This window comes from Caretta caretta, chromosome 9 (assembly GCF_965140235.1).
Source record: "Caretta caretta isolate rCarCar2 chromosome 9, rCarCar1.hap1, whole genome shotgun sequence".
NCBI lineage: Eukaryota > Metazoa > Chordata > Testudines > Cheloniidae > Caretta > Caretta caretta.
The window spans coordinates 37650494-37667209 of record NC_134214.1 but is presented as its reverse complement, the minus strand read 5'-3'; the positions used below and the strand labels follow the sequence as shown (position 1 = coordinate 37667209).

General features: G+C 38.2%; 1 protein-coding gene across 7 annotated transcripts in view; it reads right to left on the bottom strand.

The window, feature by feature from the left end:
• Positions 1-16716, bottom strand: part of FARSB (phenylalanyl-tRNA synthetase subunit beta) — a 51485-nt gene that overhangs the window by 25529 nt on the left and 9240 nt on the right. For 6 of the 7 annotated variants that reach the window (XM_048863487.2, XM_048863486.2, XM_048863490.2 and 3 more), the window contains 9 exons: positions 15680-15750; positions 14053-14118; positions 13623-13684; positions 13482-13533; positions 11750-11811; positions 11123-11330; positions 10624-10704; positions 7345-7437; positions 5492-5609 (listed from right to left, as the gene is read on the bottom strand). In XM_048863487.2, the coding sequence (XP_048719444.1) occupies positions 5492-5609; positions 7345-7437; positions 10624-10704; positions 11123-11330; positions 11750-11811; positions 13482-13533; positions 13623-13684; positions 14053-14118; positions 15680-15750 (813 nt within the window). The remainder of the gene's footprint in view (positions 1-5491; positions 5610-7344; positions 7438-10623; positions 10705-11122; positions 11331-11749; positions 11812-13481; positions 13534-13622; positions 13685-14052; positions 14119-15679; positions 15751-16716) is intronic. The other variant, XM_048863489.2, reaches the window with a different exon arrangement.

Sequence of the window (16716 nt, the reverse complement as noted above, 5' to 3'; positions counted from 1 at the left end):
TTGGGATCAAGAAGCAGCAGCCTCAACACTAGAACCCAGATGAAGCCAGTCAGCCTTTTCCATCCCTTTCTACCCTTACCTTGATGGAGACAATTCAGTTGGAGAGTAATTTTAACACCATCTTACCAGCCCCAGAGGCTCTGGCTGTCTGGCATGAAGGAGCTGTCCCCTACAATCCTATTTCATCTGTTGGAGTGGAAAGAGCATCTGTGTCAAGGCCCCCCCTTAAGCACTTAGATGGAGGGAAGCTTGAAAAATCCCCTAACAGCTGGAGATTGAGCAATTAAAAAAAAAACAAAAAACCCGCCAGCTATTCTCCAGGAATCCTGATGGGCTCAGGAAAAGTTTCCAAGCTCAGAATGCTCCAAGATCTCTACTGAGCTCAAGTACTAACTAGTACAGAACAAGGGGTGAAGAAGGATAAAAAATTATTCAAATCTTGGAATACCGACAGTTTGGGTCTGACTAAGCTTTTTTCAGGAAATATTTGTCAGCGGTCTCCTCAATAACAGGAGTAGAACAAAGGTGGATTTCATCTCGCTCACATGTTAGGTGATTCATGAGGACATCATTACTGATAAATCCTCAGAAAATTCAAAGTAGGTCACTTGGATTTTGGTTTGATCCTGGTACAAGTTATCAAACCACTATCTGAACCCATTTCTTCAGTGTCACTCTTCTAATACGAAGTAGTAAATCTGGTAGCTATCACATCTGCATGCAGAATATCTGAGCTGTACTCCACAGATCTCACGAGACACTTCTCTCCTTATTCTATACCAATCCTAAACACAACAAAAGAGAAACTCTGCCAAATGTTGGACATACTCAGAGTGGTTAATATCAACAAAGCAAGAACTCAGGCATATAACTAACCTATACCTACTGTACCATCTCCCAGTGAACAACAAAAAAGGCATTTAGAACCATCAGTTACTAGGTGGCTAATGTATTGCATTAAAGAGGAATACAAAGTACAAGAGTAAAAGCTCACAGGCAAGATCAAAGCTCATCCTTGTGGACCAAAAGTCATTCATGTCTTCAGAAGATATTTACAAAGCAGCAGGCAGATAATCTAGTACCATGTTTGCTAGACTCTAACAGTGGCTCTCAACCTGCAGCCCAGTGACCACTGCTAGAAGCTAGACATGCAGGCCTGTGCAGACACTGCCTTCAGTGAAGGGTTCTCTGTTATCCAAGAAGCTTCTAAATACTAGAATTGTAGCTTTCAGCTTGTAAAAAGTAACTGTAGTTTCACTAGGGTTAATTCCCAATGCGGGAATGGCAAACCTAGACAAAACAGATCTGATGCCTGGTACATCTGATATCTCTTCTCGGGGTATCCAAGGTTTGCAATTCAAACCTAATACTTTCTTCATTTGTATCCCACCTCTCCCTGATGCCTATAAGTAACTATAACATCACGGTTACAGGATAATTTGTACATACATATGCAATATATATATTATTATGTTATTGCAGCCTATAAATCAGGTTAGACCAGGCACAGAAACTTCACATCCTCCCTAACCATGATGAAAATATACATTTTACCCCCTCAAAAAGTTCTCTGACCAATGAGCGAATAGAATTTTGCAAGTATGCAAAAGTTTACATATATAAACAACTGATAAGAAGAAAACCTTGTTTACTATTTCCTATTCCCTTGGGCTGTTATGTCCTTTGAGAATGCAAGCTTTTTGGAGATATCTTTTTGTACAGTGCTTAGCATATTGTAGGCGCTATTAGAAACCACAGCAACAAAAGTTAGGTTGAATTTTACTTCACAGTTACTCAGGTAATTTATGACTTCCTCATTTCGTTATCCCGAACAAAAAGGTGGCCACGACAAAAAAAATACTTCAAATTCTTATACTTCACATTTTCAAAATCACTGAACAAACCTTAACCAATGAGCACATTTTGTGTTCACTCAATCCTTTCCAAGCTCTCAGTCTTTCAGAGAGTCAATACATTATATCACAGGAAGTTCATTCACTGCACACTACGGGGAAAACAGTATTTGGAACTTTATGCCAAAGCTGGGGTTTGTTGGAAATGCCTCAGTTCTTTGTAAATCATTTAAGAGAGCACTTGTATCATGCTATGAAACAATTCTGTGGGCCTGCCAAATATGTCAGCCTAAATTATATATGTATTTCACCGACTTCAAAGCACTGCCTGGAGATGCTGCTCTAAAATAACTTAAAGGATGGGCAGCTGGCTAGGACTTTGCGAGCCAAAACAATGTAATGAAAGATAGAACAGTGGTGCATGCTGCCCCCTAGTAACTTTAAAGGGTTTAGAAAAGATGGGATTTTGAAAGAGTACACCTGCTCAGTTAAACACTAGTCTCACAATCAATCAATTTCACAGAAATCCGCATTTGTATATAATTACAGTAAGGCCTGCAAGAAAATGCACACAAACAACTTCAACTGCATCCACAATTTAATCTCAACCATGTTAGAGGCAGACTGCTGCATACTTGCAAAATTCTACTAGGTAATTGTTCAGAGAACTTTTTGAGGGGGTAAAATGTATATTTTCATCATGGTTAGGGAAGATGTGAAGTTTCTGTGCCTGGTCTAACCTGATTTATAGGCTGCAATAACATAGTAATAACACTAGAGAAGACTTTACCAACCTAACAATAAGACCAAACCGCAAGACAATATTCTATGCAACTCTGCAGAGGGTGCACAGAACTGTGCGACACATACTCAAACCCTGCATTTTCTCTCTCTCATCCTTTGAGAAGGAAACTTTAGTCAGATTTGGATTTATTTTTATTAAATCTGGCATGCATTTTCCAAATTTAGTAAATCAAAATCTATGTCTCATATGTGAGGAGGAGAAGTATGTTTTGTTCACCTTACTAAAGATGAAGTGTGGGCAAAAATATTTTTATTAAAGAACAATGCATTTATACAGCTATATTTATTCACATACAAATGACTACTTCACATTCCGTGAGTGTCAGTGCTCTTCTGATCCATACTTTTTAAATTAATTGGAAATTTTGCATGCCAAAAATATGAAATAGTAAAATTAAGTTAGTCAGAATGATAACATAAGTGTACTGCAGGGAGTCTCATTCCATATGTGAAAACAGGACAACCCCATATTGTTTAATGTCTACAGAACTGTTGTTGATTTCTCATTCCTTTTTTCCTTTGAAACTATGAATTACAGCACATTTAGATTTAAGGCCCAAAAATTAATCTGGGAAAGACATTAAGCAGATTTACTGAAAATATATACCACAAAACAATTTTATTAGTTGTATTCTGGTAATTCTCATACTGTACCAGGCACTGTGCAAATACATCGGAATACAAAGCCCTTATCTCAAAGAATTTATCTTTAATCCACAGCAATGATTACTGCTAAACTTAAAGTACACTTTAAGAGTAGGCTTTTATAACACAGTTAAGTGGCCATTTGTATAAGTGGAAGCTTAAAAAAATCCTACAGTGAGAACCCATGAAATAACAGTAATTTATTTAACTAGTACATTTCATGCAGCCAGAAGGAATGCTCTCTTCCCTCCAACATAAATAACCTCTACACCAGTTATGAAGAATGCTAAAGCTATTCTGCCATCTGTACCATGTTTTGTACATGCTGGCAGCCTCCTTGCCCAACAAGTAATGAGCCTGGATCACCAAACTGTCTGCATTTAATAAAGAGTCTGCATGCTTTGCTAAAATTGCTTATTTTTCCTGGCAATTTTTAAAAAATAATCCACAAATTAAGTTCATCAACAAAGCAATTTACTTGCTATTTTGTTTACGTCTTATGTAAACCTTTGTTTCATAGACACCAAATAGGTTAAACACAGCATGAAAAGCTGAAACCAGATAACACAGTAGCACTCATTTCTGCTACTGTATTTAAGGTAGTGTCAGGATTTTTCATTATGAAGTGGCAGAAATTTGCTTCAGGGTTGCAACGCAGCACACAAGGTCTTGCCAGCAGAGAAACAGATCTATATACATCCTTCTCCACCAAGCCACCGTGTGAAGAAAAACTAATTCAGTAACTTGAGTTAGATTTTTTTTTTTTTTTATAGTTTAGGTTTTTTTTCCTTACAGCTTGCAGCACTTTTATATATTTCCAAATAAAAATTATGCTGTTTTAGGCCCCAATCCTGCCTACAACCAGGCAGAATACCATTAAAATCCTTGAAACGTGAACTGACTGCTTTGGCTATTTAAAATATAACCCAACTAAGACTGCAGCATGATACTAAAGGAGACATGTTTATCTCAGCACTCTGCATAAAATGGGAACATACTCTCAAGTAGATGATTTGATAGATGTGTGGGAATTTTATCACACCAAGAATTTCTTTCTTTCTTTTTGTTTTTTTTGCATGTGGACTTGCCCCAGTCTTCACCAAGAAACAGCAATACACTTGCAAGACATCCACTTACATAAGGGGAGGGTGTGCACAGCCCCAGTATTGATCTAACATAGGTTACATATCTATTACAATGGTAAAGGAGACATTAGCTATCGAGTGAGGGAGGGTATCACAAAATAAAAAGTACTTAGACAAATCTGTCAGATCAGATAATCACTTTTTACTAAACCCCTAAAAGGAAAAAAAGTTATTTATAAATTCTGCAGATTTGACGGTATTATCCTATAGGATTCTCTCCCTATGTCTCACACTCCCAGTACAGGTCCTCCTGGGCCTCAGATATGGTAGTTCAGCACGAGACGTCTCCCCACCCCCACACTGGGATCTCAGCATCAACAAAGGCTGTCCCAGGTGGAGATGTGCAATAAAGATTTAAAAATACCATTGCAATCATCAGACCCAACTTCTGTAGCATGGTCTGAGCTGTCGTGTGATGAGTGACAAATCCTCACTGGGAAACTTACTATGCCCTGGATCCTGCCCTGGGCCAAGGTGGCTATGAGTTGAGCTTTTCTTATTGATCTCTGACCTACTTAGTTCTCTATGGGGGACAAGCCAAGACTTTGGAATCACTTGGTTTAGGTACCTAGCGAGCTTTTCAAAAGTGCACAGGAACCATTGATTTCAGTGCGTGTTAGGCACCTATCTGCATGTTGCCCAAATACCATTAAAAATCTGGCCTTTGAAGCAAGGGAGTTCCACGCTGGTGCTGTGAGCATGAGCTAAGTGAGAATGAATTCTGTAGCAATATTTTTGATAAACAGAGATTTACCCACTATTACCATTTATCAAGTAAATAAGCATTTCTTGAGAGGCACTTGCCCATAAAGTTGGGTACAGTACAGATTCCCTGAAGGACATAGGCCAAAACAGCTAAAGGGTTGGACATTATAAAAATTAAAACCACTAACACTGTAGGACCTGTTTTAATAGAGTTATAGAAGTAGCACCTCTTAAAAAAGAGCAACTTAAAACAGAGCAGGCCAGAGTTCTTTCAAAAAATCATGAATCCTTGCACAGAAGATATGAAAAGCTCTTGTGTGCTCAATGGGGTTCTCTTACCTTTGGTGGAATCTTTTAAGACAATGTCAGAGATTTCAAAAAGTTTCAGAGGCAAAGGCATCTTTCTATTAGCAGCAATAGTCTTCAGGAGGCCAGGCAAGAGGCTGGTGCGTGCCACCTACAGGTCAAACATGAAATTGCATGCGTAAAACAACCTGGCAGGTTGCGTAGGTGCTTTTATCTTTTCTGGGTTTGCTTATTTGGAATTAGTTTTAAAATAACCAGGTGAAATAATGCAGTAATTTCAGAAGTTTATCGCTCTTTATTTTAGAATTATTAAACCTGAAAATGTAGATTCATGCATTTACTGCTCAAGGATCTCAAAGTGTCTTATGAATGTGCATGAACATTCATACCCACATTTTGCAGGGGAAACCGAGGCACAGAGCACTTCAGAGGCTTGTCTGAATTTGTATGGCACATCCATGACACAGGAAGGGAAAAAAAACCAGGACTTCTCATTCCCTGTCCCCAGCTCTAACTACAAGGTAACACTGCTTCCAAATACATAGATTGAGAATTTCTCTAAGGAACTAAAACAATTCATACATATTTCTGATGCAAAGTGACATGTACCATCAGTTATACTTTCAAGGAATGTGTCATCATATTGCAAGGGTCCTCATGAATTTTTAAGCAAGAGAATGGCTGAGGGATGGGATGCTTCCTCTACTTCTCATTGTCAGTGGTGTGAGTTCAAAGGGTTCTTGCTCCAGAATAGAGGATTTAGTAGCTAGGAGCTCAGCAGCTCTTTTGCTTTGCAGTAGTGTATATATAATGGACAAATGAAAGCTATTTATTTGTAAGCCAGCTGTGAACCAATCTTAAAAATTCAAGACATCAGCCAGATGACTGATGAGTGGTGCAAAAGCAGTAGCAAAGAGACCTGGCAAGGTGGCAGCCAGGTACACAGGGAAGTTAAAATATGGGTTTAAACTTAATTTTGAAATTTGGATTAAGCTGATGGGGGCATAAATATGTGGAGTTTAAACATATAAAGACAATTCCTGTTGATACAGAAAGTAAATACTAAGATGACTTCTGAACAGTCATTCATAGGCCTGCTGGTGACTATCAATAGCACAGGTGATATTGTAAGATACTGTACTGTAATATGCTTAAAATATGTGGAGAGACCACAGTGATGGACAACCAGAAGTACCTATGATAGAAAAACAAGGAAACAAAACACCAGGTACTCACATTAGTGTTTTTTCAAATGCAATTCACCCACATTTACTGTGCCCTGCCTTCAAATGCTGTCTTAATAAAGTGCCCCAGTTTTCAGATTGGCTCAGTGGGACTAGATTTTCCACTGGAATTTACAAATCATGGAAACACTTCTACTGAACTTAGATTCTCAAAAAGCCTGACTTTACTAACCTATATTTTGGGTGAAACTTGACCTCTCTGCTGAATTTTGGACTCTGCAACTAGTCTAGATTCTGCTGATACAAACGGACATTTAGAGATTTAGGATTTAAAGGTGGAAATTACTGTAACAAAACAGGGCCCAATTTTGTCACCCCTAATCCCATTGGGTAGCACCTCATTCCACTAAGTTTACACTGTTTAAAATATTATTAAGTATAAGGGGGATAGAATTGGGCCCTCAGAAGAAACTGCAAGCAACTGTATTTTACATGTGCATAATCTCTCTATTGACTTCTAACTGCATTAAAAGTGGTCACCACATTTTATGTATTTTCTTCCCTTTCGATATTTAAGTTACCTCCCAAATTGCAGGCTTTAAATGTATTTTTGTAATGTTGTCTTGCCGATTGGTAACTACCTTCTCAGATGTTTAGGGAAGCTGGTAGTGCAACTATTAGACCTGAAATTAAACTACTCACCTGAAATTCTGCTGTTTTGGGATTAGCTACGTGTACTGCTTTTGTTGAAGAGATGTCCACACCAAGTTTATCAGCAATATCTTCTTGGGAACACTGAGGAGAGAAAAAAAACAAACCAAACACAGTCAAATGGTTAAAATATACAGAGAACCGATGATAGAACTTGATATCAAGAACAATGCAAGATCAGAGAGAGTCATGTTAAGGGGCATCAGAGCTATTGCTGATCTGCAATACTCACTTGTAAGCACAAAAGAAAGCGAAGAATGAAGCCTCAGCCTTCTATCTAAATGGGCTGGTTTATTTATGCATCAATTACTAACCAAAATAATGCTAGATTAACAGGAAAAGGCAAGAGTGTATTAGCTTTTATCATGGGTAATTATCAACTATTTTAAAAATAAGAGGACAGATTCTTCCACTCTGATTTCCATTGAATAGTAATTTCCTGTGCAAGTAGTCCCAGTGGAATCAGTCCTACACTGAGCCTTCGCACAGAGAAACCAATCCCACTGGGACTACTTGCAGAATAAGCTACTACTGTGCATTGGTTTAAGGGTTACACAATCTAGCCCTCAACTATCATGGCTCCATTAGGCTCTCAAGGTATCATTAAAAAGCTAGTTACTAAAATAGTACAAGTGACCTATTTAGCTCACTGATCACCTGTGCACACTGAGTGACAGAAACTACCATTAAGGCCATGCCTACACTTACAAGCTTACAGTGGCACAGCTGTACCAATACAGCTGTGTTGCTATAACATCACTCTGGTAGCCGCGTTACGTAGATAGGAGAGAGCTCTTCCATCAACATAATAAAACCAGCTCAACGAGCAGCGGTAGCTATGTCAGCAGAAGACACACTCCCGCCAACAAGCGCTTATGCTGACAAAAAATATGTCGCTCAGGGGTGTGTTTTTTCACATCCCCTGAGCAATAAAATTTTTGCCGACATAAATGCTAGTGTAGACATGACCTAAGGTTCACAGTCCAGATTTCCAGAATTTATAGCTCTACTAATGCATTAGGAAATTGATACATGAACTCTGCATGTAACTGAGGATTTGCTAGTATTCTGCAATCCTCCCAGAGTGTTCTATTTGTGTTGGCAGTGCTCCAAAAGGGGTGTTGATTGAGCAAATGTGAGCAAAATTAGCAGCTGACACCATTGGAAAGAGTGGGCTTCTGAATGGAAAAAAATTATTGCTGACCTTAGCAGGAATTTTTTATGGTCAAGTGTTTTCAGATGTCTAGCTAAACTTCGTTAGCTGACTATGACGGGACTGAATACACACTAGCTAAATCATACAGAACTCAATGTTACTCTTTTGAAGCTATAGTTTTGGGCTCAAACCAAAGAATGGATTACATGTGAGAATGACTAATGGACATTTCTCATCCAAAATGTACATGAGGTTGCGGAATGGTGCAGCATATATGACACTGAAATGATAGGTGTGTTTCATATCTGTGTTTTAAGAACCTGGCAGTGATACGCCAGAGCTCAGATATCAATGCCACAGCAGAAACACAGATGTGAAACATGCATGACATGATGTAAGTGCCCGATCTCACAAATCCCTACCTATGTGAACAGCCCTTACTATTGTAATCACATGCTGCTGCAATTCATAAAGATCAGATAACATGTACTGCCGGGATGCATATAAATTCAGCATTTTGAAGCATCCCAGTTATCTGATGTTGAGAACACTGAAGAGACATTCATTGAACTAATACATGAATAAAATCTGTGAAAGCTTTGAACACAGGAACACATTGTGCTTCCCCTATCATTGTACTACTACAGATCATCTTACTACACTGCATATTGGTAGAGTGAGAAATAACTGGTAGCTATTATCCTGGATAGGCCAAAGTTGAAAAAAAAAAAAAAAATCACATCTGAACCTCCTGGAAGTCAGGAGACAGAAGTTTGAAGCCAATTTTTATAGTTTTACATTATCCCATTACATTGGGATTATGGTATTTGGTTTCAAAGGGTAAAATTTTCAAAGGCACTTAAGTGCTGTAGGAGCCTAAGTCCAATTGAAAGTCAGTGTCATAAGACACTTATATGATTTTGAAAATATTATCCAAATATTAACTGTGAATCAGATAACAGTCTCTGAAAGGAGGATGAGTGTCCTTTCAGGGTGCATGTGTGCATGTGTATTTTTTGCACCACATACAGGGTCAGCTATTAGTTATATAAATCTCATGCATTTCTGAAAATCCTTTATACATCTAGATCTACTCAAATATAAGGGCACAATCTGGTACAAATTCTGTGGCCATATTAGCACGTGGGCACCTGCCATTATGTTCACCCAAGTACTTTTATTCTAAAGAACTTATTTAGCATACTAAAAAATGTTTTAAAATCTATTCTGAAGAGTTGCTGTACATTGATATCTGATTTGCTAAAGTAAATATGGTCATGTGCATTTAATATTTTTTAAAAACATTTACTAGTCTGTATTATCAACTAATGGTCTGCACAATTCCAGTTTTCAAAACTATACTAACTGCAGTTACGGACATAACTATGGTAAGAAGTACTCTTTGCTGTGAAACCCCAATCCCTTGCAAGGGTCTGAGTACAACTGTAACAACTATAACAGTCTATATCTGTGCAGGAAGCTGGAAGTGAGACTGTTGCATGGGGACGTAAGAGTACAATTAATGCATAATTTATACTTTTTAAAAAACTTTAAAAAGATCTGTAAAAAAAACAATTTTGCTGACTGAGGCTTTGCATAACACTAAAACAGCTGAAGCAAGCATTCACAGACAAGTTACAATACCCAAAAAAGAGTTCAGAATGGAATGGCTGTGAACTATATGAACTGCAGTGTTATATATGGGGTATCACTATTCATTTTGTTTCCACATTATTAAATTGTAACCAAATACATTTGGTTTGTTATTAAACTCTGGCAATCTTGAGAAACAGTCTGACAGTCTTCTACCTCAGTACTATTCATGTTAAGTGAAATTTAGAACAGTCCATTTCAGCATCCATATTTCACCTCTATATTTTGAAATATATGCCAGATTAACAGTCAGCCATTCAATTCCTCTGAGGACACAAACTCACACAACACTCATTATATTGTAATACCAAAACATTAGCAAACAAGCATGTCCCAAAACAAGATCACATAACATTTGCTGCATTTACACTGCATGACACCATAAGACTATTATGTTCTGATTTGGCTCCCTAATTGTTTCAGTATACAACCAAAAAATCCCAAAGTTAATAAAAATGTACCAGTGCAAAAGTGAGCGCTTCAGTGAATCCAGCAGCTGCCAAGTCCTGTCTCAGAAGTTCTGTGAGCTTATTGAGAGGAAACTAAAAGAAATCAAGACAGTTTTCATCTTCAATCTGAAAATATTTATGATGCTTTTCCTTGATAACTCTGCATATTACACTACAGTGAACGTTGCTAGTAAGGTTGCTTGCATGCTTTAAAAAACAACAACAAAAAGCATCAACCAGCTGACTGAGAAAATGAATCTCCCAATTAAAGATCTAACAACAGGTCCACGCTTAAACCCTGTCTTTTTTCCAAGCACCAGCAACCACTGGTCTTGGCTCTACTCAGATCAGTTGGGCATATGTTTTGTATCCAATCCATGGTAAATGCCTTCAACAGCAAAGCATGTCCAAATATTGTTTAATTCTTTGGCTCTGTTTTTCTCAAAACCCTTCTAGTGTACACTAGTCATTTACTGACAATATAGAGATTTATTTATGGGGACAATCTTACTTGATTGGCTATGGTGTATGTTTTTGGAATAGTCATCTGAATGTTGTTATAACCATAAGCTATTGCTGCATCTTCTATGATATCACATGCATGGATAATGTCCGCTCTGGTAGGAGGGATTTCAATTTCTATATTGTTCCCATTCCCTGTGACATGTGACTTCAAACACATCCTGGTCAGCAGCTTTGCAAGACTTGATGGTGTTTCACTAAAACAAGACAACAGAATCAATATTAGGGGACTTTTACATCACATTGATTAGCTTTTAAATAAGATACTACCTTTAATTTGCACAGTGTCTTCCATGATAAAGAATCTCAAAGTACTTTCAAACTGTATACATATGTATCACCTATCAGTGCCATCTCTTAGACAAAACATGACAGCAATTCTCTGCCAGCAAGACTACACAATAATTACAGGAGGGAATGAAGAATCACTCACTTAGTTGAAGAGCATCTTTAGGTAGCTGATATAATTACTCAAGTTAACATGCCAGTTTTTAGTGCATTCTAAAATTCAACTGAATACACAATATATACATTATAAAAATATCACAATAACCGGTGTATTTTACCACAGCTCATTAATTTCAATTAAAATAAAAGCTAGGTTTGCACAACATACCTGATTCCAATTTTCTTGTTAATTAAATCAGGTTTCACTTTTTCTCTTCTGTAAGCCAGTTCCTACAAGGCAAAAAAAGGGTTTACACAGAAAGTTACATTTGTGACTACTAAGATCCAGCTGTGACATCTTTCTAATCCAACTTCTTCTGACACCACTGACAGCCACAGAAGAGAATTCTGGAATGCAGGGTTGGGCTTAATATTTTAGAATAACCATAATACACTTTAAACAAACAACATCCTGATATGCTCAAATAAAGTTACTTTTAGTTAAGATGTAAGTTTTTAGGCACCTTTAATGCCTTTCAAGTGAACATTTGACAAAGAGAATACCAAAAACAAAGCACTGACACGATCAATGGTCATGCCTGGGAACTCAGGTTTCTGGAATGGACTTTGGAATTCTGCTACTGGGAGTAGGGCAAATCAAACTACCAGGAAGGTAGCAATTCCTGACACCTTGAGCAGACCAGAGAGATGACATAATTCTCTCTTCCTTGTTTTACCAGATGTATAAATCAGATCAGACATAGACTTTTGTAAAACTCAGTGCAGCTCTTGCAGCCACAGAAAGCAGGAAAACACACACAAACCAAAAAATAAAACAAGACCCTGTGATAAACTCGTTAGTAAAATTGTTTAAATACAAAACAAACCCTCCTAAACAGTTGCCTCAAGAGGGAAAAAGTGAGTTAGTTCTTTTTTTGCCATATAAAGGCCTGGAAATTTTGGGGTTTAAAAGATTTTTGTTCTGCTTTAGAAGTATCTGGAATGATGTCTGGTTTTCTCCATTTTTTCTGGAGGTCTGACCCAGAGATGTAGATACTGGATACTTAATTTGAAGGGGAGGGATTTGGAATCTAACGAGACGTTCCTCTCCCCACCCCGCTGTTCATTTACCGCACTGAGTCAAAAAGACATTATCAAAACAAAAGATACCAATATAGGACTATAAGAAGTCTGAATCTAAATAAAAGTCACTTCCCCTCTCAATTAACCAAATTTCACTTGCTTGATATCTATGCTAAGCCTAACTAGATCTCCAGTTGTCCACAGCTGCTTTCAGGGAAAACGTGGGACCATTTCCATTCTGCTTATTTTTAACAAAGCAAAAAAAGCATTAGCTATCACCCTAACCCTACAGAGAAATCCATGGGTGGGCACCTGAGCACATGCAGAGCCCCTCTGAAGTCACTGAGCAGACATCTGCCCACAGGCAGTTCCTTGTATGATTGGAGCTTCCAAGAGCAAAGGACCAAAAAAGCAACATTAAAGTTATTTAACTGAAAGGCATCAAAAACTTTCCAGATCCGATAAGCAAAAAAGTTAAGCCAAGGATGATTTCAATTGCCCATCAATTTATAGGGGGTGACAGCTGTGGGGGCAAAACTTCAAGCTAAGCAATCATTGCAGGAAAAAGCAACTTCTATGGGCTTTTGACCCTAGATTACATGCCTTGATTGTAGCTATACTTACTACTGGATCAGGCATAATACGTTTCAAATGGGTTCTAAGCTACAACAGTGACCTCAAACCCGTTTCAAACTTTCCCCTTCTTTTGGGATATCAGACTACTTTAGCAGTCCTATATTTTTAGCTTTGACAGAAATGGAATGTTTACAGTGAACAGGCTAGTGGGATAGCAGGAAATGAGGACTGTGCCACTGTCTTTTACCAAATCTTCATGTGTATAGAAATCCTTATCCCCCAGTCATCTCTAGAATACTTACTGGATAGATGCAGGTTTTTCCATTAAGATAAGTTACTTCTGCTGCTTCAACACTGAGGAGGGAAAAAAGTCAAAGTGTGTAAAATGTGGGATTTGACCAACGAGTCTGATCTCACTGACAGTAAAGGATTATACTACTCACGTGAATTGCTTCTCACAATATTCACTAAACATCGTGACTAAGATATCGAGGACAATTTTTGCCTACAAGAATGAAGAAATACAACCACATTAAAATCTGTGGGTTCTGCTATTTAATTTTAAATGACACAAAATATCAGATTTTCTTTGTCATGCTTCAGATGTTTAACTTAGAATAGAGTGAACACTGCTCTGTTTATTCCTTTAACGAAAAAATGGAAATCTAGAATGCAAGATACAACTTTACATCTCATGGGTCACATTCAATTAAAAAAAAAAATTGGCTTCTGTAACAAAGAAGTCCCTTCAAAGACATGAAAAATGGAAGGCTTTGGATGGCACTGAAGTAGACAGAGATTTTAGCTAAATTCAGCTCCCAAAGACATGAGAGCCTTTATTACAATATGGGTCTGGATCTTGCAAAGACTTACACTAATGAACAGTCCCACTGAAGTTAAAGCAAGTAAGAGTTTATAAACTCTAGGACTGTGCGTTTTCTGTAAAAAAAAAAAAAAACATGATCAGATCGACCTAAACTGTAAAATCTGTTTTTTGAGGAGGATATTTTGAGAAGTTAGTGCATGAGTCATAAGATTCAAATCAGTTTCTGTGAGACATCAAAAAACCTATTTAGCCTGAGGCAGACATTTCCTTTACACATACTGAACATCCATTTTAATGTTCATAAGTTGTAAAGAAGTAAAAAAAGCACAATAAAGGTGCTTATTGTTGGGATTCCCTCCAAGACCTCTTTCCACTCAACTTCAAGAACACAGTTCGACTCCAGACTTTGTCACTCAGGTAATTTTATTCGACACACAGCAATGCTAGGCTGAGTTGATCAGACTCAAATGCAGGGGGTGATGGATGCAGGATACATCACAGCTCCGAAGTTACACAAAGCCCTCTCCCTTTATATACATTACACATCTCATTGTATTTATTATACATTGCATCACATGTTTTTGGATTGGCTTGGTTACTTTGCTTGGTTTCTTTGCAGCATGCACTGTCCACGCACTGTTCATGGTTTGACTTCCTCTTTACCTCATCTTCACATTTCTAATTTATTTTGTCCTTGTTATCTAGTTCATAGTAAATAGTTCCATGGGTCTTTTCCCTCTTCTCTTAGTTGGCTCAGACATTCTGTCTTCTTAGCCTGCTGACCTATGCACTTACCTTATTTAGAACAAACACACTGTTTTCAACCTGATGATTCATTAGCTTCCCTACTTCTATCTTTCAAAAAATGAGGCCTCCCTCAATGTGTTAATTACATTTATCAGCCCCGAGAATGTCCTCCCATAACACAAAAATCTAGTTTAACCCTTGTAGTATATGGATTAATTTTAAAAAAGTGTTCTTGCTTTTACAAAGCATAAGTTGGACTCTGCCAAAATTCTCAAAGGAGTGAACGTGCATCCACAAAAGTTGCTTGGACTTGCGATTACCAAAATTGGGTGGGGAAAGGTTGCCCCTGGGTTGACACAATGAGAATTGTACCCCTACAAAGAAGTGTACTCATGCTTGGAAACTTGATCTTCAGTTTCATTTGACTCTCTCTCTTTAAACAAATTATAATAGAATTATCAAGAAGAAAGGCATCCCCAAGAAGTTTTATTGCTAAGGGGTCAAGGGGGAAATGATTCTTTGTGAAGAGAACTCTGCTAAAATATAATAATCTCAAGGTATTTTTCACTTTTCAGAGCTGTTCAAGCACAGAACAACTATCAACAAGAAAGAGTATTTAATCTGAATTACTCTCAAATTGAACACTCAGTATCCATTCAGGAACAAAAATGTCTGGCCCTGAACAGATGGAACTAGAAACATTTTAAAAAACTTGAGTTATCCCCAGAGCAGTCATAAAAATGAAGCATGAGGACAAGCTGGTTAATACACTCCCCAAATTGCCCCTCAACTTTTCCTGCTCCAAAATGTATAATATATGCCCATCTACTCTATTTGTTTGCATGATGGTCCTGTTACCCTAGAAGAAAACAGTTACATGTATACCATGATATGACAGCATATCAAAGACAGTAAAGCTTCATTTACCTTTGTAATATCAGTGGCTGTGCATTCAACAAACACATTTCTGGTATTTAGGCTTATTTTTGTATGGTCTCCTACAATAAAAAAATACAAACACACATATTAAAAGAGGTTAGCATATTTCTTGGAACAACACAGATATTGATTCACCTTATTCGGAATCCAATGACATTGCTGTTGTCTTCCACTGGCCAGAAAATCACTTTTCTTGCAGCACCAACAGCTCTTAAATAGAAAATTCGAGTCTCCTCTTATAAATCAAGAGGCAAGAGTGAATGCATAATAGCAGGGACACACACTCTTGTGTGGAAGACTGGGGTTCAAAGTGAACTTGGGATACCCATTTCTGGGAGGTTGCATGGGTCTGTGGGAGCTATGAAGGCAATATCAGCCTCCAGTCAGGGAAAGCAAAATAGCAAAACAATGCCCACCTCGTGGTCATAACTAGCACTGCACTCTCAGAGGATGTGGTTTGCTCTAGCAAGTGCCAACATCATGATTGTGGCTTATTAGGCTGCAGGATTAGGAAAGCACCCCTGAATAAAGAGAATGAACATTTTTAAAACATCACTCAGATTGACAAATAGCCTAAGGGTAGGACTACACTTGTGGAGATGTGTAGACTACAGAAATTGCACACCCAGCTAACATGGGTATAAAGAACAGTGTAGACAGTAAGGCATTGCTTGGGCGAGCCAAGCAGAGACAAGCTTTAACTCTAGCGTATAGACCCTTCATGGCTCTCTACACACCAAGCAGTGCTTCCCACATGTACGCTGCTTTTTTAGCAGTGTAGCGTCCCACTGCTAGAGCCTTTCCCTGCTGCAGTGAAAGACTTTGGCAGCAGAGAAAGACTCTGGCAGTGAGGAGGCAGCGGTGAAAGGCTCCAGCAGCGCCCTGCTGCCGCAACCTTTCCTCGTTGTGCCTGCCCTGGTGGAGTCTTTCACTGCCACGTGTAGCTACGCAGCCTGTCTTTCACTGGGGTTTGTAGGTTCATGTACCCAACATGCCACCACAAGTGTAGGCAAGGTCTAAGTCAC